Source organism: Carcharodon carcharias, chromosome 32, assembly GCF_017639515.1.
Source record: "Carcharodon carcharias isolate sCarCar2 chromosome 32, sCarCar2.pri, whole genome shotgun sequence".
In the NCBI taxonomy this organism is placed as follows: domain Eukaryota; kingdom Metazoa; phylum Chordata; class Chondrichthyes; order Lamniformes; family Lamnidae; genus Carcharodon; species Carcharodon carcharias.
This window is the reverse complement of record NC_054498.1, coordinates 9,964,211-9,989,897: the sequence shown is the minus strand read 5'-3', so window position 1 is coordinate 9,989,897 and position 25,687 is coordinate 9,964,211. Positions and strand designations below refer to the sequence as shown.

Sequence of the window (25,687 nt, the reverse complement as noted above, 5' to 3'; positions counted from 1 at the left end):
ACCCTCCTGAAATTTACATTTGCTCCTTTCCTTTTTGACTATATTACCATAGCACCCATGCTCATGCTGCTCTGTCCTAGAGGGAATGCAATGTTTCTGTCACTTTTGATTTTCTCCCCTGAACCTATTTTGCCTTGTTAGCCTTCTGACTTCCTTCAAAAGCCATTGACCACTCTCGTATGTTTTAGTGCAAAGCACTCCAAGACTTTTCTCTATATAAATATAAATTTTATATTATTTCATTCTGGCTGAAAGCACACCTCCCTGCCAATGGACACACATTTCCCTTTACGAATTTTGATAATTTCACACTTCAAAACAAACACCGCTTCTTGTATCTTAATGTGCATTTATGATCACAAGCAAGGCTGCATGCTCTCCCAAGCCAAATTGCTCATCATCGAGATGCTAACCACTCAAAAGCGGCTCTGCTGGGCTGGACATGTTGTTTGTGTGCCTAACACGAGACCTCTGAAGCAATGACTCTACTCTGAACTCAGTTGGGGCAGGAGACTCCTGGGAGTCTTATCAGTTGACCCTTGTTTTGCTGATAACACCTTCTGCTACCATACCTTAATGCCACTATCAGCACCTTCTTTAGCCTTTACCATACCATTAACACCCACTTTGTCTTGTGTCCATGACATCTTTGTCAATGTCTTCTTAGCTGTCACCTATCCCTGACCTTCTATCTTGCTCCACCTTCTCCGCCCCCTCTTAAACACTATAAAATTCATCACATCACATTTTAACTCTTTAGCTCTGCCTCAGGGAGAGCGCTGAAACTCTGTGTGAAACTCTAAAAATAGAAAAATTAAAAAATCATTACCATGTCCCCCTCATGTGAAAATGTCGCACGAGATGGGACGTGTTAGTGAAGAGCACAAATGCTTCATTAAAAGTTTTTAATCCCGATATCAAACCTCATCCCGCCACTGGATGAGGTTTGTAAAAGGAAAAATCACTTATCCGCTTGGTTGTTGGGCCTGTGTGCCAAGCCGGAGTTCACACGGGCCCCTCAAAATCCTGATCGATTGGAGAGTTAATGGCCTTAACAAGGCCTTTAATTACTGGCGATGCCGCACACTGATGTCGGGATGCTCGTGTGACGTTACCGCACGACATGATAAGCACTGGTGTGTAGACTCCACCACCCACACACCAGCCAGAAGATCCCGCCCGTTAACCCTGTTCCTCTCTGCACAGAGGCTGCCGGACCTGCTGAGTTTTACCAGCGTTTTCTGCTTTCATTTCAGATTTCCAGCACCCACAGTATTTTGCTTTTATGATTAAATGTATCCCTGGAGGTTCCATCACATGACTTGCCCCCACACTCCAGCCATTAGTCGGCCAACACATCCATCCTTGTTCAAAACAAAAAACTGCGGATGCTGGAAATCCAAAACAAAAACAGAATTACCTGGAAAAACTCAGCAGGTCTGGCAGCATCGGCGGAGAAGAAAAGAGTTGACGTTTCGAGTCCTCATGACCCTTCCACAGAACATCCATCCTTGTGACGCTTTGCCTCCCTTAACACCACCTGGAAAGCAAAAAGACCCGTGACCCAATTGGATGGTGCTTGACCATCAGCCAAATGGCCTTTATTCCCCATTTTCAATATTTTTATAGCTGGCAAAGAGAAATGTTCAACAAGAGTATCAAAAAAAAAAGCAGCCTTTTTTTTAAAGACTCCGATTTTTTTTCCCACCCTTGCACATAGCAGTGTCCTGGAGATTGACCTTCAATTCCTGGAGACCCCAGGTCAATCCTGAAGGGTTGGCAACCCTACTCGACCCTGCATTATAGATGTCTCCAAACTCAACGGGAAACAAGTTGGGGGAGCTCTGATTTAAAGGGCTCGTTCATATCTCTGTCCGGACAGTGCACACTTTGGCCCCTGATTGGCTGAAAGAGAGGGTAGGGGTGGTGGTGGTGCTAGGTTTCAGCCAATGAAGGCCCCCCCTTTCTAAATAATGACGCGAGGAGGATGTCACAGGTAGAAACATCTCATACCTGAAAGGTAACCCTGGCAGTTTTTGTGACGCAACTGGTGTTAAAACATCCCGGCGCTGGGCTGGACGGGTCAGACCGAGAAAACGGTGCAGTGAGGGTGCATATGCAGCCAACTTGGGCGGAAATAACAGCAACGCTGACCAATGATAGCTTCATCTCAATAGGAAAGGCGCTTTGCAGCTGAACTTAAAGCCTTCGCTTAATTGCCTTCGAGCCTATTCAGAAGCCACTAATCAAAGGGATAAGCGGTAGAAGATGTCGGAGAATTTAGCCGTAGTGGTCAATGGACCAGGCGACATGAAATTGGTAATCTATTCGCCTTGAAAGCTGACGATCTTGTCTATCATGTGCTCCCATCGCGATCCCTTGTTCTGCACAGAAGGGATTTTGGTCCCAGGGATTAGAGTTGCATTGGAGATGCTGGAAGTTGTTCACCTGAGAGCAGAGGAGCCTCAGAGGAGATTTGATAGAGGTGTTTTAAGATAATAATCAGCAATGAAAGAGAAACACTGGCCAAAAGGTTAATTACCAGAGGGCACAGAGTTAATATGATTGGCAAAAGAACCAGAGGTGACATGAGGAAAGTGGGTGTTTACCCCATGATTGGTTAAGATTCGGAGCATCTGCCGGAAATACTGGAGGAAACATAGCCAAACAGGGATTTGGATTAAAAAAACATTTTCTCTGTATTCTTTCATGGGATGATGGGTGTCACTGGCAAGGCCAGCATTTGTTGCCCCATCTCTAATTGCCCTTGAACTGAGTGGCTTGTGAGGCCATTTCAGGGTCAACCACATTGTTGTGGATCTGGAATCAGATGTAGGCCAGACCGGGTAAGGAAAGCAGCATTAGTGAACCAGATGGGCTTTTACAACAGTCAATGGTCACCAATTCTGGGACTAGCTTTTTTAAAAAAAAATTCCAGATTTATTAATTAACTTCAAACTTCACCAGCTGCCATGGTGAGATTTGAACCTAGGTCCCTAAAGCATTAGCCTGGGCCTCTGGATTACTAGCCCAGTGACATTACCAATACACCACCATCTCCCCTCAATAATTGGAGAAGAAAAGATGCAGGGATATGGGGGAAAAGTGAGGGAGTGCACTTCATTGGATTGTTCCTTGAAAGAGCTGGCACAGACTTGAAGGGCTGAATGGCCTCCATTGTGCTGTACAAAATCTATGATATGTATGCACATTGTGATTGTATACCCTGTACTCAGATTGTGATCTTGTTTATCCTGTATTCAGACTGTGATCAATATACCCTGTACTCAGACTGTGATCTCATATATTCTGTACTCAGACTATGATCTCATTTACCCTATACTCAGATTGTGATCTCGTATACCCTGTACTCGGATTGTGATCTCATATATCCTGTACTCGGACTGTGATCTCATATATCCTGTACTCAGACTGTGATCTTGTATACCCCACACTCAGTCTGTGATCTCATATACCCTGTACTCGGACTGTGATCTCATATATCCTGTACTCGGACTGTGATCTCATATATCCTGTACTCAGACTGTGATCTTGTATACCCTGCACTCAGTCTGTGATCTCATATACCCTATACTCAGACTGTGATCTCATATATCCTGTACTCAGACTGTGATCTTGTATACCCTGTACTCAGATTGTGATCTCATGGGGGGGATGGTGGGGGTGGAGCTAGTGTTTTAATTAACTGCATGTCATAGAAAAAAAGTTACATAAAGTTGTGTGTATATTCCAGCAAATGAGATCCTGTTGCATTTAAATTTTTGTTGCTGGAGGTTGGGAACTGAAGGAAAAAGGGGAGGAGGTCACCTGCTATCCACCTTTCAGGATAGCAGGCTCGCTGATGGCAAACATTCTATCTGCTTCATAATAAAATCTCAATGTTTATTTCTATCACATAGTACATTTCTTCTCCCAACAGGAGAACCGCCCAGTTCCGGAACCAGGCACTGGTGGTAAGCATGCTCTTGAAAAGGTTCTCTGGATGAAGCTTCCCTTGGTCTTTTTGAATTTTTTTTTTATTCATTCACGGGATGGGCTTCGCCGGCTGGACCAGCATTTATTGCCCATCCCTAATTGCCCTTAAGAAGGTGGTGGTGAGCTGCCTTCTTGAACCGTTGCAGTCCATATGGTGTAGGTACACCCACAGTGCTGTTAGGAAGGGAGTTCTTGGATTTTGACCCAGTGACAGTGAAAGAACGGCGATATATTTCCAAGCCAGGATGTTGAGTGGCTTAGAGGGGAACTTCCAGGTAGTGGTGTTCCCATCTATGTGCTGCTGTTGTCCTCTTAGATGGAAGTGGATTTGCAAGGTGCTGTCTAAGAAGCCTTGGTGAAGTTTTTTTATTTTTCCTTTTTTATACAGCTTATTTTAGAGACACTCATTGTGCAAAAATGTATGTGTCTTAGCCCTAAGCTATGGGGCAGACACACAGTTCAGACCTTAATGCTATGATGTAATGTGTTGTGGGATTTTCAAATCCTGAATAGTACTTCCACCATTATCCTCTCTCAAACATTGAAGAAGATGCTTCAGGCGAAAGGTCAGGTAATAGTTGGAGTGAATTGATGGGCACCGCATCCACAAACATTCACTCCCTCTGCCACCGCCGCACAGTAGCAGCAGTGTGTACCGTCTACAAGATGCACTGCAGGAATTCACCATGGCTCCTTAGACAGCACCTTCCAAACCCACAACCACTACCATCTAGCAGGACAAGGGCAGCAGATAGATGAGAACACCACCACCTGACTTGGAAATATATTGCCGTTCCTTCACTGTCGCTGGGTCAAAATCCTGGAACTCCCTCCCTAACAGCACTGTGGGTGTACCCACACCACATGGACTGCAATGGTTCAAGAAGGCAGCTCACCACCACCTTCTCAAGGGCAACTAGGGATGGGCAATAAATACCTGGCCCAGCCAGCGAGGCCCACATCCAATGAATAAATGAAAAAAAGAAATAATTGCTTTGTTATTACTGGGCACTCGATGTCTGTGATAAAGTTTGCATCATTCTCTGACAAGAATGGGAGGCAGAGTTTTAGCTCACGTTAAAAGTAAAACCCACATGTGTGTATTGGAGTAAAGCTTCCCCTAAAACTTGATCAGGATGTTTGACACATCCTGCTGGATGTATGTAATTAGAACATGGCTTTCATGCAAGCTGATGTGGGGTGGGGGGTTTGGGGTGGTGGATGGCTTTGAGAAATGGGTTTTTGAGAAATGATCTTCCTAAACTTGTTTCTTGGCTGTCCAGAATCAAGCAAGATTCTTTGCAAATCCCCAGTGAAAGCTTCTTTTCAACTCTGTAAAGAAGGAAAGTGAACCAACCGTGAAGCAGAACATCATCCATTATATCCTTACATGAAGCAGCTCAACAGCTATTCTTTATAGCCACACCTCTTACTGTGCACCAATCTTTCCCTTGTGTTGGTTTAGTCACATATAACTTTTAAACAAAAAAGGCCATTTGCTGCCATGTTTTCATTCTTTTTCCAGATATAGTTTCCTTCTTTCACCCAGTCCTACAGAAAATTTTTAGAAATGCCCATTTTCCATGATCTGTGCCAACTTTAGGAGCTTAACCTGTGTTAGAGATTCACAGCCAGCCGACCTTTGCACTTTCAGTTATGACGGGGAAGAAACCAACTTTTTAGGGGCTGTCCAAACAGTTTGATTGCCAACTTGGAGGTCCTGTTAATCGGAAGATCGCCCTTTTGAAGACAACGAGTTGATAGTTTTTCATCAGTGCACACAACATCAAACACGATTGATGAAAACAACATGACCCCAGAGCAATGCTCTGCACAGAAACCAAATCTGAATAATCTAGGATGCTATCTATTTAATTGCACTATTTCCATTACGCCTTACACTTACCTCTTTTTTTTTTTGTTAAGGCATGTCTTTATCTTAAAATGGTCCACATGTTCCAAAGTGCTTACATTCGAGCTGTAAATTTTTCTCCTGCTGAGGTTTGGGTTTGAAACATATTTTAATTTTTTTGCTGTGCTGTACTTTCAGAGGTCCTGCTGAAGATGCATTCGGTTGGGATTTGTGGCACTGATGTGCATTTGTGGCAACATGGAAGAGTTGGTGATTACGTTGTCAAGAAGCCTTTGATTTTGGGGCATGAAGCCTCAGGGACTGTGCATAAGTTGGGGCCTGGAGTGCAAAACCTGAAAGTAGGTCAGTCCAAAAAAAAAATTATCAAAACATATAAAGAAAACACTTACAATTATAAAATTTTTTTTTTTTTTTACTTAGTTCTGTTGCAGAGTCATACGGACTCGAAACATTAACTGTGTTCCTCTCCGCAGATGCTGCCAGACCTGCTGAGTTTTTCCAGGTATTTTTATTTTTGTTTTGGATTTCCAGCATCCGCAGTTTTTTGCTTTTATCTACAATTATAAAGCACTTTTCATAACCTTGGAATGTCCCAAAACACTTTATAGCAGTGGAGAGCAATCTGCAGCCCATCAGAATTCTGAGTGTGGCCTGCGAGACTTTGTTGACTGTTGCCCACGAACAAGTTTGCCAGATTCCACTGGTTGCTGTCCACATAGTTTTGTCCTCCTGGTATTACTAAAGTGATACACATGCAAAGCAAGGGCACGTGAAGTGAGGTGCGTGCTGATCACACACGACATTGACTATGAAAGCCATGCACTCCCTCTGCGTCCAAGCAAAGCTCTGCTTGCGAGCAAACTTTTTCTGTTATGGGACGCATCAAACGCATGAACTGCGACAGACTGACAGGTGGAAACCTCAGTGCTGAATTGCAAAGCATCTGCACAACCCTGAGTCCTAACCTAAGAGAGCTTGTGGAGGACAGAGCAAAAGTTACACTGAGTATGATGTAATGTAAACATAAATATTTATTTTCCTTTTCTCATATGAAATTGATGACAGTTCTATTCATATATGAGTGATGAAGCATCACTGCTTTATAGAAAGGTCGCTGTCTAAGACCTTTCTGCCATCGTGCATCTGGGAATTGCATAGGCCCCTCTTGTTGTATGACTCATAAAGATTGTATGTAGTGAATACTAAATGTATCATAATTGTATTGAAGCAGCTCAGAGTGCAACATGATGTATGTCAATAGTGCAATGGTAATGGAGTTGTCTGTAATGACCATGTTGAAATGACTGTAATATTCATTGATTGTATTGAAGCACCTTGTGATCCACATGTAAAAGTTGAATCTGATTGCACTTTTTGTGATGGCCATTTAGAAATGTTTTGTAATGCTCTTTCAGATATTTTATGAATAAAGTATATTTTTCCAAAAAAAACTCACTGCTTTATAGCCAATGACGTACTTTTGAAGCATGGTCACTGTTGTAGGAAATGCGCCAGCTAACTTGCCCACAGCAAGTTCCCTTAAAGAACAATGAGATAACAACAAAATAACCTGTTTTAATGATATTGATTGAGAGGTAAACATTGACCAGGACACTGAGGAACATTCTCCTCCTGATGAATAGTGCCATGGGATTTTTTTCTATTTACCTGAGAGAGCAGCACTCACTCAGTAGTGTGTCAGCCTAAAGCATTGATGGACAACCTAGGCTAGTGAGTGGGCTGCATGAGTGGCCCTCCTTCATCTCAATGGGCTGCAAGATTGAAATCGGGTATGTGCACTAACCATGACCCTATGAATCAGGTTAAATACATTTAATACACGCCGAATATTTCATAAGTTATAAAAATGCTTAATCATTCATATATGAATAGAACTGTCATCAATTTCAAATGGTAAAATCAAAAGATATGTTTACGCTTGTCTTACTTGTGTCAGTGTAGCTTCTGCTTTGATCTGTCCTCCACAAGCTCTCTTAGGTTAGGACTCAGGGTTGTGCAGATGCTTCGAAATTCAGCACTGAGGTTTCCACCTGTCAGTCTGTTGCGGCTCTTGCATTTGATGTGTCCCTTTGCAGAAAAAGTCTGCTCGCAAGCAGAGCTTTGCTTGGATGCAGAGGGAGTGCATAGCGCTCACTGTCATTGTCGTGTGCAGTCAGCACGCACCTCACTTCACATGCCCTTGCTTTACACGTGTATCACTTTAGTTTAGACTACACTTCAAAAGTACCACGTTGGCTATAAAGCAGTGATTTTTTTTTTGGAAAAATATACTTTATTCATAAAATATCTGAAAGGTCACTTTAGTAATACCGGGAGGAAAAAGACTACCTGGACAGAAACCAGTGAAATCTGGCAACCCTGCGCATGAGCAGCTGTCAACAAAATGTCTTGCAGGCTGCACTCAAAACCCTAATGGGTTGCAAGTGGCCCATGGGCTGCAGGTTGCCCACTACTGGCCTAGATTTGGTGCTCAGACTTGAGCCCACAATCTTCTGACTGTAAGGTGAGAGTGCTATCAACTGAGCCAAGGCTAACACTAACTTCCAAGTGTAAATGTACCTGACATCAGTATATCGTCAAAAGTACATATTTTCCACTGAACGTGAGGGCAATAACTCGCTTGCACCCACATTTGAAGAAGTGCTATTTATTCCACTTTTCCTCAACGTGGTTAAATATAGTTGCACGTTCTTAAGTCCTCAGGATTTGAGTTCATTCATTTGAAAAGTAAGATTCAGAGTAAAGAAAAAAACCTCAGACCCCATGTGTGGTTGCAGAGGGAAATATGTTGCATGGGACAGATGACAAAATGGTCTTCCCTTGAGCAAAGGCATTTTCTTTGGGCAAAACTTAAGCTGAAGGCACATATCGAATCATAAAATCATAGAGTGGATACATGAGGAGGCCCTTTGGCCCACGGTGCTTGTGCCAACTCTCTGAAAGAGCTGTGCAATTAGTCCCACTATCCTGAGTTTTTCCCCATAGCCCAATTTTAACTCAAGTGTTTCTTCTGCTATAGGTGACAGAGTTACTATTGAGCCAGGGGTCCCAAGAGAATTCTGTGAATTTAGCAAAATTGGACGCTACAATCTCTCTCCAACACTTTTCTTCAGTTCTCTTCCTCCTGACGATGGGGCTCTTTGTCGGTACTATGTCCACAATGCCAACTATTGTTTCAAGTAAGTTCCTCAAACACAGGGCAGAATTTTACCCTTTTGTCGGGTGGGCTCGTTGGGGGCAGCAGGCAGGGGGGCTTTCGGGAAGCCAACTGCCGCCCACGATCGGGGCCGGACCGCGATTTCACGCTGGCGGGCCAATGAAGGCCCACCCAGCATGAAACACGTGCTGCAGCACTCAGCGGTGCCTGTACAAGGCGAGGGAATTAGGGCAAGCAGGGCAAGCAGAGAACTTCATGCATGCATGTGGATGCACGCTGGAAAAAGTCCCTCAGGGAGATGAAGAGTTCTGAAAAACCAAAATAAAGAATTTTTACATGTCAAAAAACATGCCCCAGTCACATGAACAAGGACACGTTAAGAATGAGATGTAAAATTTTTAATTTTATTTTTACTTGCTGTTGGGACTCTCATCCCGCCTGGGGATGACGTTTCCTAAAAAGTGCAAAGGCTGCTTGGCCTTTTTGCCTGCCCACCAACCGTAAGGCTGGATGGGCAGCGAAAAATTTAAGCTAGTTAATACTTTAATGGCCTTAATAGGCCTCTTAATTGTCGGTGGGTGTGCTGCCAATACCCGCGCGTGCCCACCGATTGTGCGTTGACGTCGGGGCGCTTGACTGATGTCATCATGCATCATTTAACACTCCAGTGGGTCGGACATGTGCCTGCCCACCCACCCAAGTAAAAATTCTGCCCATTGACTTGCTTGCTTGCCCTGTACGGTAGGAGGTTACTACACTGGACCTTAGCATCACTGAGTTTGGGAATGGGAATGTTGCTGGGGACTCCTGTTGAAAGTGTATATGTATGGATGTTGGATCAAGGTTAGCTGTGAATATTGGCTGGGAAGACTGTCTTGCGTGAAATCAAGAGGGTGACTTAGGCTCTTAAGAACTGAGTTATATATTGGTGATTGTTGTATCCGTGGTAATTATCTATTGATACTACTATGTGCTGTTTAATCTGCAAATAAATATGCCAGCTATTTATAAGGGAAAATGGTGGAGTTAAAAATGTAGCACAAGTCTCCATGAAGTACATAAATGACTGCATTTGGGAAAGTTATCCATTTCAGTTAACATGCTGTGGAAGGAATCTCATGGTGCATTGAGTAGTGTCTCTGTTTCTCGAGGCAGAAACTCTAGGTTCAAGTCCCACTCCAGGTGTATTTTAAGCCTGTCAAATAATCTGTCTAATATTCACCAAAGGCACGCAGTAAGAGTGGGAGAGATTCCCGGTCAACCATGTGATGGAAAGAAAAGTGGAGCCTCTACCGACACTCTCCATAGCTCCAGACTATAACATACAACGACGATTTGGATGGCCGGTGTGGATCAAGATCAGTGCAGCGTTTGGTTCCTGTCCTAGAAATTCCCTGCTTTCTTGACCTACCTGTGTTGGAGTTCACAGTGCTGTGGTCAGACCTGCCTTTGGGCAGAGAACTCAAGAAAAAAACATGCTATCTACAAGGGCAGGTTAAATAAAGCAAAGTGGGGGGTGGGAGCCATTTTTCAGCTCTCTGACAGAATTCGAGGAGAGGACATCTGAGCTCGCAGGAGTGGAGCAGGACAGAGCCATTGGCGATGGGGAGCCCGGACTTGGGTGTCCACCTTGTAAAGATTCATCCATTCAATGCAATGCAAGGTCAAATGTGCTTCCATGTTGGAGGCAGCTGATGCTGCCACTTGCACTCTTCTATCTCACTTATAGGTGCCTCCAGGAAGAGACCAAAGCCCGAGGGAGGGGGAGAAGGAAGACTCCCTCTCAGGTGTCAACCCAGCCCCAGCACAGATATGCCAGGAGGGAGCAGCAGAGGAGAGCTCCACACTTGTAGAGGCATCACCGTGGTCACTTACACCCTCCACCAGCTCAGAAACACACATCTCGGTGGGTATTGTGCTAGTTTAGGAAGGGTCTCACAATCGCGTGGTCACTGTATGGACTTGTGTCTGCAGCAGGAGGAGACGGTTTCGGCCGAGCTCCCTGGCTTTCGGAAGGCTGGTGGGGAAGAGGCATCTGTGAGGTCCGAGTCAGATGACGAGCCTCTGGAATTGGTCTTTTAACACATGCTGGAGAGTCAGCAATAGGCGGGGGAACACCATGCAGAGCTGTGGGCTGCCCTCAACAGAATGGCAAGTGAGTTGGAGGAGTCTAGCTGCCTGCTCTCTGATGAAGTGGTGCCCACATATTCGCCCATGGAGGTCTTGATGGGGAGTATGGCGAACACCATGGAGACCCTCGTCCAGCAGAACACCCGGTTTCTGCAGAGATGCGCACAGACCTGCACTCCATCGCTGTTGCCTTGGGTGAGTTCATGAAGTGGCACTGTGAGAGGGGAATGGGGGGTCTCGCTGTCCCTCTAGGTGCCCCTTCCCCTCAAGGAGTCAGGCTGGGACCCTCAGCCACCCAAAGGGAGAAGGAGCAGCATCTGGACAGCCCTGAGCCATCCATTCAGGATTCTCAGATGTTGTCCGCCCCCTCTGCCAGTGACCCTTTCAGCTTCATCCTCTATCACCGCAGAGGTGGCCCACTGGGGCGACAGCAAAGTAAGCAGGGGCCCTCCAGGCTTTGGCTCTCCAGAGGATGGGCTGCCAAAGTCATCAAAGGCAACAGGGCAAGCAGTTCCACAGCTTCCTCCACCCCAGCTGCAGATGTCAGGTCAGTACCCAGAAGAAGTGGTAGGCAACATAAAATCAGGAAAAATTGATCTGAAATGGTTTCACGGGTGATCACTGTCACTATTAGCTGCAAATATATTTACTCTCACTAAGTAATGTCTACTGTTGTCATTCAGTGTCATTATATAGGCTTCGCAAGACCTCCCCTCTCCACCCCATGCCCCCATACTAGCAGTTCAGCTGCACACAGCTGGACCATGAGTGAATCTGGAGGGAGAAGTGTCAGTGGCAGAGCCTTTCAGAGCCTCATGCACTCTCCCTGGCATAACCTTCAGCCTCCCTACTGTCACCTTCCAGCACAAATCCTTCTCATTCCAGGATATCCAGGTGAACATGCACATTCCCTACCTTCCAGCGAACCCCACCTCCATCCACATTGAACTCCCCCACCTCATCTTCCCACCCCCGGGGTCCATGTTTGCCTCCGTGTCCCTGATAACTGCCCTCACCACCCCTTCTACCAGTACAGATGCATCCTCACCCTCCCACCTGCTTCCTCTGCCCCCTGTTCATCTAACCATCCCCTCCTACCGTGCCCACCCTGAGTTTGCTCCCCAGGAGGCAGTCATTGACCCCACAGACCCCTCCAGTGCACATTCACCCGGACATTCCACCACCCGCCCTGACACCTTCTGCCCCCAGTACTCCCTGCTCCCCCGACTCCTTCCCCCTCTGAACTCCGGCCCTTACACCTACCTCCCCACTTGCACCATTCCCCACCGCCCCCCCCAATCGTTACACCTTCCCCAAAGGAATTCATTCCTCCCCCCTGACACCTTCCTCCCTCTTCAAGCCTGCCTCCCCACTTGTACCATTCTCCCCCATCACACCTTTGCCCTTCTGAACACCCTCCTCCCCACCACCCCCCTGTACTCCTTCCACCCATGCCCCCACCCCCCACGGACACATTTCCCCCTCTGACCCCGTTTCCCACTCCCCCTCCCCCAGTTTCACTCCCCGATACCTTCGCCCCACCTCGCCCACCCAGCCACATCTACATCCCTCTGCCACCTTTGGCCCCCACCCCCATCTTGGCCCCCCCCCCCCCCAAACAAGACCTCCTTCTCCTCCCACTCAGACCTAAACACTCCTCTTCTCTCCACCCGCTCCCCCTGCAGCCCCCTTGCTTTCCCATATCCTTACAACCCATGGTGAAGTTCCAAAGCAGGTCCGAAGCATCAGTGAAGTCGAAGCTGCTGCATGGAGACTTCCTACCTTCCGAGAGCTGCTTCGCTGTGGAGTCATGCGCATGAGGATCCCCCCAGCCTATGGCGCCACGTGTTCCTCCAGGGTCTGGTCGCTATAGGCCTCCAGCACCTTCTCCTCCTCGGATGTCCGTGACCTGAGCAAGGCCCTAAAGGTGAGTGCCGACGCCTGGACGCCACGCTTGTCCAGACGTGTTCTGGTCTGGCATGTTTTCCCACTGGCGTAACGGAGAATTGGGCGTGGGGGTTTGTGGGGGTGAGGGGGTGCGATTCAGGTCAGGCCTTCATTCGCATCGCATTAGAGGGATGCAAATCAGCTTCACGCCGGCCTCCAGTGAGATCCCCGGTCCACCATGGCAGGCGGTAGCGGAAGACCCTGCTGATAGTTCACTCCAGCGTGAATCCGATTTTTGGGCCTCCCACCGAATTCTCCCCCTTACCCCTCCCCATCCCCCCACCGCCCGCCATTGATCCCGCTGGCGGGTATAGGGAAGAATTCCGGACCAGATTGTGAAAATTTAAAACAAAAGCATCAATTAGATGAGTTGGACTTCAAAATGCCAGGAAAGCTGGGAAATACTTGGAAAACTGTCCACATCACCGGTACACTGTAGTGGCTTTGGAAAAGTTTTTAAAAATTAGAGTATCAGTACAGAAATAGGCCTATTCGGTCCAGTGTGCCCTGCTCTTTCCCCATAACCCTGCAAGCATTTCCTTTTCATTAATTATTTATTATTTTTTTTAAAGAATTGCCAAATATAAATATAATGCCGAATATAAATTTTCCAATGTATGTCCGCTCCCAACGTATTGCACATGCATTCCCATTGAGGTGTAATAAGACACTGAAACAACAAAGGCTTTTGAACAGTTTATCAGCATCACCCTGAGATGTTCACTCTTGAAGCAGCACCAACCAGTTTATTCTTATTTTGAATCCCCTCAACTTGATATCTGAATTAGACTTTCAAAGCCACATATAGTTGACATTGCGTTTCCCCGTATTAAATTAAATGGTTTTGCATCAACATTCCAAAAGAGACTCTGTTTTCCCTTCTGTCAACATCCTGTGGTACAATATTCCTTCTCATTAATTGACTAATGATCTGTAAATAGTATTAATGGGTAGGGCCATGTATTGAATGTTGGTAAGTGGCGATAGCCAGGGATGGAATTAGCTGACAGAATACCCCTCAGCGCTTCTTTTATATTTTGCTTCATTGGGTCACCATCTGATGCCTCCCGGCCAAACGCAAGGAATGGTGTGAAAAACTTCCTACATAACGAAAAGTTTAACATTTGTGGTCTCCCCTTGCTTCAGGCTTCCTGAGTGTGTGAGCTATGAGGAAGGTGCAATGGCTGAGCCCCTTTCTGTTGCGATACACGCCTGTCGTAGAGGTGGATTGCGCATGGGTCAAAAGGTCCTCATCCTTGGGGCAGGTAAGCAGAGGGGAGGTGGTGGCATAGTGGTAGTGTCACTGGGCTAATAATGCAGAAAAGTAGGGGTAACAATATAGGGACTAGGGTTCAAATCTCACCATGGCCGATGGTCAAGTCAAATTCAATAAAAGCCTGGAATTAAAAGTCTAATGATGACCATGAAACCATTGTCGATTGTTAGAAAAACCCATGTGGTTTGCTAATGCCCTTTAGGGAAGGAAATCTGCTATCCTTACCTACATGTGACTCCAGGCCACTCTGAAGTGGCCTAGCCAGCCCTTCAGTTCTCAAGGGTGTGAATGAATAAAAAAAAGTTGCTTATGTAGATTACTTGTCCCTGATGCCAGCAACGAAATGGATTTCTGAGAAATCATTTTGCGCTTAAAGTTGAGATCAAGGCGGAACAGCCTGTATTAAGGATCAATTGAAAAAAAATTTGGAATGCACCAATAACAAACATAGGTAAACAATTTCAGAAATTGCTAGATAGCAACCAAGATAGCTTAATAATATTTGCAGAAATGTTTGTGATGGATTACATTTTTCTCACCACTAATTGAAGGTTGCCTCTAGATTTAGTTCAATGTAGATATTTATAGTGCACATAGATAGTAGGGCTGATTTTTACAAACCCTGCCTCTGTTGACCTTTGTGAAGTCAGTCACTTTAACCGCCCTCCAGTCTCCAAATTTCTGAAATTAATTTTAATTGTGTGAATTTGCAGTGTCTCTGTGTGGTTACAGCACTGTGACTCAAAGTCAATCAGGAAGGGTTTCAACTCCGTCTGCTTGCAGTGAATGCACAGTGGGTGTACTTATACTGCAATCCTGAAGTGGAACCTGCTCTGGTGGCATTGAATGTAGTAAGCAGAGATAGTCAGAGATGAAGCCAAAGTGTCAAAATGGGCCACCATCTGATAATTCCAGGTGCTGCCAATAGACATGAAAAAGTTCTTGAATCAAAGCAAAGATGAGATTTAGAGAGCTCAGAGTCTTGGTGAAGTTGGGTCTATGATTTCTCACACAGTTACTCTTGTTCTCTATTATACCCTTATGGAGAGACACTGCTCGACTGTGAGAGAAAGCTCTTCTCACACTGGCCATGCTTGCTTTCCAGGAGGAAGATGTTTACCTGGTCTTTATCTGTAGGATGCTGCATGCACATTGTGCAAGAGTAATAAAGGGAACAAAATTATGTTTATTAAAAAGCAAAATAAGCTGATGTCCATATGTTAGATATCTCTATTTGCATTAATAATGCAGCTCTGTCCCAGTACTTTGCACATAATCTAACTTTCAACCTTTCACTTAGGGCCAATCGGACTTATGCACCTTCTTGTTGCCAAGTCTATGGGAGCAAACCCAATACTGATTATTGGTAAGATTACTTTGTGTGATTTTGAAATATTCTTTTTAAAACAGTTCTGGCTAAGATGTCCAAATTTCATGTTTTATTTGGCTTGTCGTATGGTAACGTTATGTTCTGGCTAAGCAATGAGGTGCTGACTTTGTAAGTACAGTACTGCAGAGAGAGCAGCTTGTGTACTCGAGGCATGGGCATCCAAAACATAGCTTTTGGATCTGATTGCAAAGCCCAGGCAGCTCAGTTCTGTCTGTGCATTTAATTCCCCCTCAGATTTTCCTGTTTTTAATTTTGATTTCAGCAGGGGATTTGGGAAGGGCTGCTCTGCTAATATCAGCAGCTTCAAACGGATGCAAATAAGTGGAATTCTATATAATGCTTAAGCTTTACATTTTTTGGTTCATTTTCATGAACGCGAAAAGATTGGGCACTGCTTTAAAGTTAGGAATTGGAGACTAAAGCTTGGTGTGTTACCTCACAGATTGTGTGTCATAAATGCTTTGTTACAACTTTATTTCCCAATTCACACACTGCTTATCCCCAAAAGCCTAACTGACACTGGCATCTTCAAATAAATTTTGTATAATTTGCAAATTTTTTAAAATGATGAATTAACCTCAAGATATTTACAGAAATGTGCCGTTGTAACTTCCACATCACTGCAGGCGAATGCCTCCAGGGTCTATCAATCCATTATTTTATCTCGATTCCTTTCTATGTATTGATCATTCTATGGGCTGGGTTTAACTTCCGCAAACTGGGCAGGCTATACCCTCCCCCCTCCCCCCCTCCCCCACTTACATAAAGTATGGCATGATGACATCAGGTTGGCAAGCCTTGCTAGTCTCTGGCAATACGGAAGGCCAAAATCAGAAGCCCTTTAGAAAAAAAAACAATTAACAAGCTATTGAACTTGTTTAAGAAGCCAATCGAATGCAATTTTTTGTTGTCTACTCAATTATTCACCAGTCACATGGATGAAAGGCATTGAGAGTGAGTTACCTCAGGTATGAGGAGGTGGCACAAGGGCAGATGAAAAGGTCTGCAAATGGAAGCATGTAGCAGCTGAGTCTGTAGCCCGAATTTGTTCAGTTTCTTCCATAGGCTGACTTAACAATTAAGAAGTTGGTGAGAGGGAAGGGAATCTTTAGTTGGTGGCCGGTACCACCTTCCCGTTCATGGCTCTTCCTTCAGACACCCTGCTCCAGATACCTGATTGGGCCTTGAGCCCACCTTTATGTTGCTGATTGATCGGCATTCCCTCCAGCTGGCTGCTGATTGGCCAGCCAATGCTTGATTTGATGTGCTGGAATGGGTGGGAGGGAGCGAGTGGACCGTGCACTTGCCATTCCACCTCCCCTACCTGCTGGAAACCGTCAAATCTTGCTCTTAGTGTGAAAAGAATTTCATTATTTCAGTCTTAAATTTGCCTTTTACTAAGTTTGAAAGTGTAGCACTTTCTTTTTTCGCAAATAATTTCAAGTAGTTTTCCAATTTTGCCTTTAGACTTTATTTAGGTCATTTTGCAGGTGCCTCCTTTTCAAGACTGAAAAGCCATTTTTCTCCAATCTTTATTCATAGTCCAGGCTCTAACTCTAATAAGCAGGCGTGAATCTCTTCTCTGAACTGCCTCCAATGATTGAAACTCTTGCTTGTGTCTTGATAGCGAGAACCGACAAGTTTTGGTCTGACCACAATAAAATCCTGTTTGATTATGACTTCTTCTGATTTGTAGTCTACTATTTTGGCTGTGACATCCAATGTTCTACTTGGTTTATTCATTACTGCTCTGCATTGGTTGAACAAGTTGTGCATTGAACTTCTGAGGCTTCTAGGTATTAATTTCATTCTTACCTCTTTCAACATCGTTTTTCCCATATGAACATTTTGTCAAATAAATATTGTGATCTTTCTTTTCTGATCTTGCTTTTGCAAATTTGATCAATTAACTTAAGAGTTTCCAATTCACATCATTGATGTACATTGATCCAAAGCTGATTCTTCCTGAGATGTAATACATTCCTGGTATTTTCTGCTCTGCATTCAATTTATTTTCCATATTCAAGATTTACCCTGTGTTCCCACAACTTTGAGCTTAATATCCTTTAATGGTGAACTTAACCAAAAAAACTTTCTAGAAATCTCACTACAAGTCACCACAATTCATTTGAGAATTCTCGAAGAAGTCGAGGAATCGCCTCAGGCAAGCACAGTTTCAGAATAAATGTCCATTTAAAGAGATGAGGAAAAATTTCTTCTCACAGAGGGTCGCTAATCTTTGGAATTCTCTATCCCACAAAGCAGTGGAGGCTGGGTCATTGAATATTTTAAAGGCTGATTTAGATAGACTTGTGATTGACAAGGGAGCTGAGGGTTATGGGTCAGGGGTTGGGTGCTTTGGTGGTGGATGGTGAGGCAGGAAAATGCAGCTAAGGTCAAAATTAGATCAGCCATGATCTTATTGAATGGCAGAGCAGGCTCGAGGGTAAAATGGCCTATTCCTGCTCCCATTTCTTATGTTCCTCTTCTGAATCGATGTTGACTGCTGTTTATTAAAAATAGCTTTATAACTCCTCGATTCTTAGGTATCATAAGCAAAATTATATTATTGCCTGGTCTCCCTTACTTTATAAAACTTTACGTGGTATAGTTTAAAGAAAAATAAGTTCATTTTTATTGGCTGTATCAGTCTCACCAGGGAGAATTCATAGGTGTGCAGAAGAATTTTACTTATTATTATTACTATTATTATTATAAATATATCCGTGATAAAGGCCTTAATTTTATTTTAAAACTTCTGCTACAGATTTATCACTAACTTTTTTCAACCTTATTGTCTCATCATTCTATTTCAGATGTGGTGCAAGAGCGACTGGATATGGCAAAGTGCATGGGTGCTTCTATCACCTGTAAAATGGAGAAAAACACATGCCCTCGAGAAATGGCATCAAAAGTGAAGGCTGCTCTTTGCGATATGCCAGATGTAACTCTTGAATGCACTGGGGCAGAGCAGTGTCTCCAGACGGCTATCCATGTAAGTATTGAAATTGTTTGGCCTGAACTCCCGAGGGTGAGAGTGACTGCCCTTGACATCGAGGCAGCATTTGACCGAGTGTGGCATCATGGGGCCCTAGCAAAACTGGAGTCAATGAGAAACGGGAAAACCTCTCCACTGGTTGGAGTCATACCTAACACAAAGGAAGATGGTTGTGGTTGCTGGAGGTCAATCATCTCAGCTCCAGGACATCACTGCAGGAGTTCCTCAGGGTAGTGTCCTCGGCCCAACCATCTTCAGCTGCTTCATCAATGACCTTCCTTCCATCATAAGTTCAGAAGTGGGAATGTTCGCTGATGATTGCACAATGTTCAGCACTAAACACGACTCCTCAGATACTGAAGCAGCCCTTGTCCAAATGCAGCAAGACCTGGACAATATCCAGGCTTGGGCGGACAAGTGGCAAGTAACATTCATGTCACACAAGTGCCAGGCAATAACTATCTCCAACAGGAGAGAATCTAACCTCTGCCCTTTGACATTCAATGACATTACCATCACTGAATCCCCCACTATCAACATCCTGGGAGTTACCTTTAATCAGAAACTGAATTGGACTAGCCATATATACCGTGGATACAAGAGCAGTTCAGAGGCTAGAAATACTGTGACGAGTAACTCACCTCCTGACTCCCCAAAGCCTGTCCACCATCTACAAGGCACAAGTCAGGAGTGTGGTGGAATACTCTCCACTTGCCTGGATGAGTGCAGCTCCAACACTCAAGAATCTTGACACTGTCCAAGATGAAGCAGCCCGCTTGATTGGCACCACATCCACAAATATTCACTTCCTGCACCACTGATGCACAATAGCAGCAGTGTATACCATCTACAAGATGCACTGCAGCAACTCACAATATCCCTTAGACATCACCTCCAAAACTCACGACCCCTACCATCTGGAAGGACAAGGGCAGCAGATACATGGGAATGTCGCCACCCGGAAATTCCCATTCAAGTCACTTACCATCCTGACTTGGAAATATATCGCTGTTCCTTCACTGTCGCTGGGTCAAAATCCTGGAACTCCCTCCCTAACAGCACTGTGGGTGTACCTACACCACATGGACTGCAGCGGTTCAAGAAGGCAGCTCACCTCAAGAGCAACTAGGGATGGGCAATGAATGCTGACATAGCCAGCAACGCCCACATCCTGTGTATGAATAAAGAAAAAAATGTTTTGTGGTCAGATACTTTTGCATGATTAGCTAGTCATTGATCTCTGCCCATTTTATTTGCAAGGCTGCATTTATTGCCCATCCCTGGTTGTCCTAAGGGGAAGGAACTAAGAGTTAACATGTGGTGTAGGAGTGGGCACACATTTAGACCGCTCTAGGTATTGTTGGCATGTTTCTTCCTGTAGAGGGAATTTGTGAAACCAGTTGGGTTTTTATGACAATATGCTAGATTTCCTCATCATTTTGTCTGGTGGCACCCTATAAGTTAACAAATTTGTGCAATCGCTCCTTGTCATTTAACCCCTAGAGTCTAGGTATCAAGCTGGTAAATCTATGCTGTGCTCCCCCCAAGGCCAATATATCTTTGATGTGTGGTGCTCAGAACTGCTCACTGTTACTCCAGGTGTGGTCTAACCAGGGCTTTGTGTAGCTGAAACAAGTCTGAAGCTGTTTGTATTTGAGTCCTCTCGATATAAAAGCCAGCATTCCATAGCCTCTTTCCCTACTTTCTGTATATGTTTGTGTCTTAAATGATCTCTGTACCTGGGCCCACCTGGTCCCTTTGGACCTCTGCTGTTTCTAGTTTTCATAATTTGAACGTACCCTGTTCTATCTTTCTTAGGTTCAAAGTGAATGACCTCACGTTCACCTGCATTGAAATCCATTTGCCACCGTTTTGCCCATTCATTAATGTATTGATACCACTTTATAATTTTATGTTTCCATCTACGCTGCTTATAATGCTGCTCAGCCTCCCAAAGATTTCCTTTATTGACCTGAGATTATTCATATGCCTCTTTTGGGTCTCCCTGCAGTTAAATTTAACAATGGACATTTTACTCTGCAAGGGTCATAGAGAGACATCATTCTAGTAACCATTGTGACTCCACTGTGCCAATCTTTAAAGGAATGTGTCACTAGCCTCTATTTGATTGAACTAAAGATAACGTAGTGAATCAATTCCATTTGAAGCGTTCAGCCTCGCAAAAGCACCATGTTGTTTCTAGCTGTTGGTGGCAAAAATAATGGATTTTATGAAAATGATCTCTTCGCTGGGAATTTCCTCATCAATCCCATCCCTGTTTGGAAGCTATAACTCACTATAGAAGCTAAAAGTTTATCTCAGTTTTCAACATGGACTCGTATTTAAAATTACTGGTGAATTAGATTGGAAGGTCCACTCTGCTGACTAACTTATTTGATCTAAATAAATCAACACAAGCAGGTTTTAGGTGTTGGCCATCTTTCAACAGCTGGGTCAGCATTTATTGCCCAGCCCTAATCCTCCTTGAGAAGGTAATGGTAAATGGCCTTCTTGAATACAACCGAGTGGCTTACTAGCCCATTTCGGAATGCATTAAACAATCAACCACATTACTGTGTTTTTGTCAACAGACTGGATAAGGATGACACATATCCTTTCCTAAAGGACATTAGGGAACCGAATGGGCTTTTGCAACAGCCCAGTAGTTTCATGGTCACCATTACTATTACTAGCCCTTTTTTCAAGCTTTACTTATTTAGCTGAATTCAAATTTCCCAGCTGCTATTGTGGAATTTGACTCTTGTCCCCTGATCATTGGTCCAGGGCTCTCAATTTTCAATCGACACAATCACTGTACTAACGTACTCATATTGCTGAAATAGCTGGTCTCAAATGACCATGTCAAATGCAGGAAAGTAATTAGAATACTCGTTTTTCTTCAGTTGGCTTTGTGTAGTTATTGCATGGAGTGTGCACATGGTGGACACTCTCTTTTGAGGGAAGGGAGAAGATGAAATGCACAAATAATGCAATCAGTAATGCTTCCCATACCGATTCAATGAGGACACAGAATTGTGTCATTGGCAACAGCTGTGGCAGCTTAGCTTTCAGTTCCATTATGCAATATAGTGCGGGAAGGTGTAGCTGAGGTAGTGGGTCAGGCTTGGAGGGCCGAATAGCCTACACTTGCATCTGTTTCTTATGTGCTTATTTTACTCTGCTGCTTTGGAGCAGTTAACTAGTCTTTGCATGATTCAGGTGGTAAAGGTACAAAGGGGAGAATTTAGTCTGAATGTAGACTAAAGAATAGGCTGGTGACATGCTTGCTTATTGAGGAAGATCCGTTGTAGGAAAGGGGCATTTTTGGCTTTTTAAATTAGGTACATCAAAGCACTAAATTGCAATTTTGCTGTACTGAATTCAAATTATTTGGTATTTCAATTTCTTAACACAGAATTATTAGGATATTAATAGGTAATGTTTGATGTTCTTTAGAGATAAAAGTAGAACTAAGAAATTTGACTTATTCCTGTTTATCTCCTTTTCTTAGGCTACCAAGCCTGGAGGAGTTTTGGTTCTGATTGGATTGGGTAACGCATGTGCAACAGCCCCCATGATAACTGCAACAATCCGAGAGTTGGACATCCGAGGAGTTTTCAGATACACTAACACGTGAGTGGCAACGAGAAAATAGGCAATTTACAACAAAAAAAGTTCCACAATTTTTGCCTGCGAGCCTGTGGATGTTGTTTTCTTCCAAAACGTGGATTTTAATCCAGGCGGTAGGGATCTCACCCACTGGCTGGAGAGCTGGCAAAGGCTCTGCATCTGCTCCTTTGGGGAAAGCCTGCTGTATTAAGTGCCAATAGCCAGCGGCAGGCCTTCTTCAGGGTCAAGAATCTACAGGGATGGAAATCTACACCCCCCTCACCTGCCAAAAAACCTTCAACCCACCCCAAAGAGCGGCCGGCCAGTTGGAGGCTGGCAACTCTCCACTGCATGCAGCACCAATGGAAGAGTTGGTAGCTGCCAGCAATGTGCTCCACCAGAGGCCCAGGATCAGCAAGGGACCCAGGCCAAAGATGAGTGAGGGTGTGTTGGGGATCATGGGGAGGGGTCACTGACGTAGGGGTGGAGAGCACAAGGTTCAGAGAAAGGGCGGGGAGGGTGTCTCCTCAGCAGACCCTGGCCTTCCGGATGCCAGCTTCTTTGATCAGGCACTGAGTGCCTGTCAATGAGGGAACCCCCTGGGAGCCTGCAAGCAAAGCAACTGTGCCACCTGCTGCTGGTTGATTAACTGTTTGGATAATTCTCCAGTTTGTATTGGGGTGGGAAGGTGTCCACGGGACTTAATTGGGACAGAGGCAGGAAGACATCAGGGTTCCCATCCCGCACCCTCTAGCCTGATTAAATACCATTCTGCCTCCAAACTCACCTCAGGGGAGGGCATTTACTTCCACCCATTGAATTAACAGCACAGTAACAGGTGATTTATTTACCATGGTGTCTATCTCCACAAGAGCCTCTTCCCATCTGTGTAGACCATCTTACCCTATCATTCTAACCTTCTATTCCTTTCTCTCCTCAAGTACTTACTTAGCTACTCCTTGAATTGATCTATACTATTTGCCTGAACTAATTCCTATGGTAGTGGGTTCCACAATCTCCATTCTTTGTGCACGCGAGTTGTTCCTGCATTGGATTAATTCGTGACTATCTGATATTTATGGCCCATAGTACAGACATGGAAGGTTTTGTGGCACGGGGTGAGTAATGTCCCCACCACCGGGCCAGAAGCTCCAAGTACAAGACACACTTCAGAAGTGGAATTTTATGCTGCCGGGATTTTATGGTCCCACCAAAGTCGATGGAGTCTTGAATGGCATGCTGCATTTTACGACCCTGCCCCCACAATGACAGCGCCATAAAATTCTGCTGCAGGACTTGATAGCCATGGAAGGTGTGTTCATACATGGCCAAACAAGTTGGTTATCAGCCTGTAAATCCTTCCAGTGTGCCTTATGGCAGGCGGTAAGAGTGGGAGAGTTACCGGGTCAGCCATACTGCAGAAGGCAACGGCAAACCACTGCAGTACTTTGCCGAGCGTAATCATGGACCAATCCAGTGGAAGTCCATGGGCACCAATGCCCTCTTAGGGCATGGTACCTGAAGGAGGAGGAGGAGTGCAGGCACCCCCTTAGCAGTAGCATCTTTCTATGCCTAAACCATGCAGCCTATATAATTCTGGAATTCAAGACGGATAGTGCAACAGGATTTATGCTGTGGGATGATAAGCATTGAGTTTATCCCAGAGGGTTTGGTCTTCAGTGCGACGATATACTGAAAAAAAACACAATCAAATGGGAGCTCTGAATCAGCAATTAGATACTATTACTGAACAGGAGGAGGATTAATGCCGTGAATTTTTTATCTGCCTGTCACATAGATTCATTCTGAAAATGATGCTTCTCTTTACTATTAATGGTAGCAAACAAAATTATTACAGGGCCTTGTACTATCATATTTTAATTTACTTCATAATCAGATTTTTAATAAATGTCCATTCCACTGAAGACATCTCTATCCATGATCATTGCAGGAACCAGCTGTTTGATTATCACTGGGCATTTTTAACCAAATGCCCATCCAATTGTCAACCTGTTTCACATCTCTGCACACTTGTAGGAACATTCTTATTCCTAGTGCCAATTGAGGCTGATTTATTTCTTCAGCTTATTTAGCATTTCTGTGTTAGCTTAACTTAACTAACCTATTCGAATCAGGTAATATGTATATAAACCAGCAACTGGGAAAGAAGACAGAGAGGACAATTTGACAAGGAAGGTGGCACCTCCTAGAGTGGTGCCTGTCTGCTTGCCTTTACACCCATTTAAACAGAGGGAATATTGAATGGGATCTGTTATGGGCATGCAATCCCCTCTTCCCAATTTTCCTCTCTGCCCTTCATCCAGGGTGTACCGAGACAGTTGATAAAAAAATCTTCTCCAAATCCAACTTCTATCTCATCCCCAGTTACCTGTGTAATTGGATGACATGATTGATTTGGTCAGTTAATACTTTCCTTATTTGATTACTAAAGTCGATTGTGCAGCTTGAAAAAGTGTTAACCTGCAAAATATTTATTTTTACAAATTTGGTACACAAATGTTTGGATGAATCTACTTTCTCTGCTTTTTAAGTGCTGGTGTTAGCCTGTTTAACAGAAAGTGGTCAATGCCTGCTTTGAAATAGCAGTAGGAGAACATCACACAAACACACAGGTTGTAGTAATTTTTAGGCACTGGTAAGTTAATAAGGGATTCTAAACATGGAGAATATACCATTTTAATATGAATGAATTAAATGGTACTTGGTGTATGCATTTAAAAAGTTCCTGTTTGTAGCAATTGCAGGGTACTGTGAGTGCTGTGAGAAATGGTTCTGTTGCTCACCTTATGTTTTTGTTGCTATTTTAGGTGGCCCACAGCAATTAACATGATGGCTTCAAAGATGGTAGACGTGAAACCTATGATCACACATCGCTTCCCCCTGGATCAAGCCATTGAAGCATTTGAGCTGGTTAAGAAAGGTACGGCACTCAAGGTGATAGTGCAGTGTGAGGAGCCTGAAGGAGCCCAAAAAGAACAGCAACAGATGAAGACACTCGAACAGTGTCAGCAACAGTGTCAACAGTTGCTGCAGCAGTGTCAGCAACAGTGTCAACAGCTGCAGAAAGAACAAAAAGATCATTGTGGGCGCACTGGTAGCAGTGGTCGTTGCTGAGCTTGTTTGTGCTCTTGATTTGGCCCACAAGGTGTGACACCTTTGACAAAGACCTCACGCACTGTGTTTTCACCAAACATCTGTCCCAAGCCTGTAATAAAAACACTGCATGATTGTACTTGTGAGATTCTTGTTTGGTAGAGCTTCATTATTCC

The 25,687-nt window shown here is 44.4% G+C and overlaps 1 protein-coding gene across 1 annotated transcript; it reads left to right on the top strand.

Annotated features, from left to right (window-relative positions):
• The first annotated feature begins 1,045 nt into the window (after positions 1–1,045).
• On the top strand, positions 1,046–25,532 carry LOC121271964 (sorbitol dehydrogenase-like). Its single transcript, XM_041178223.1, has 10 exons — positions 1,046–1,078; positions 2,278–2,319; positions 3,941–3,974; positions 6,047–6,211; positions 8,910–9,069; positions 14,271–14,389; positions 15,701–15,766; positions 18,607–18,785; positions 22,300–22,421; positions 25,226–25,532. The coding sequence occupies exons 1-10, from the start codon at positions 1,046–1,048 to the stop codon at positions 25,530–25,532; spliced, it is 1,227 nt and encodes a 408-aa protein (XP_041034157.1).
• The last annotated feature ends 155 nt before the right edge of the window (positions 25,533–25,687 follow it).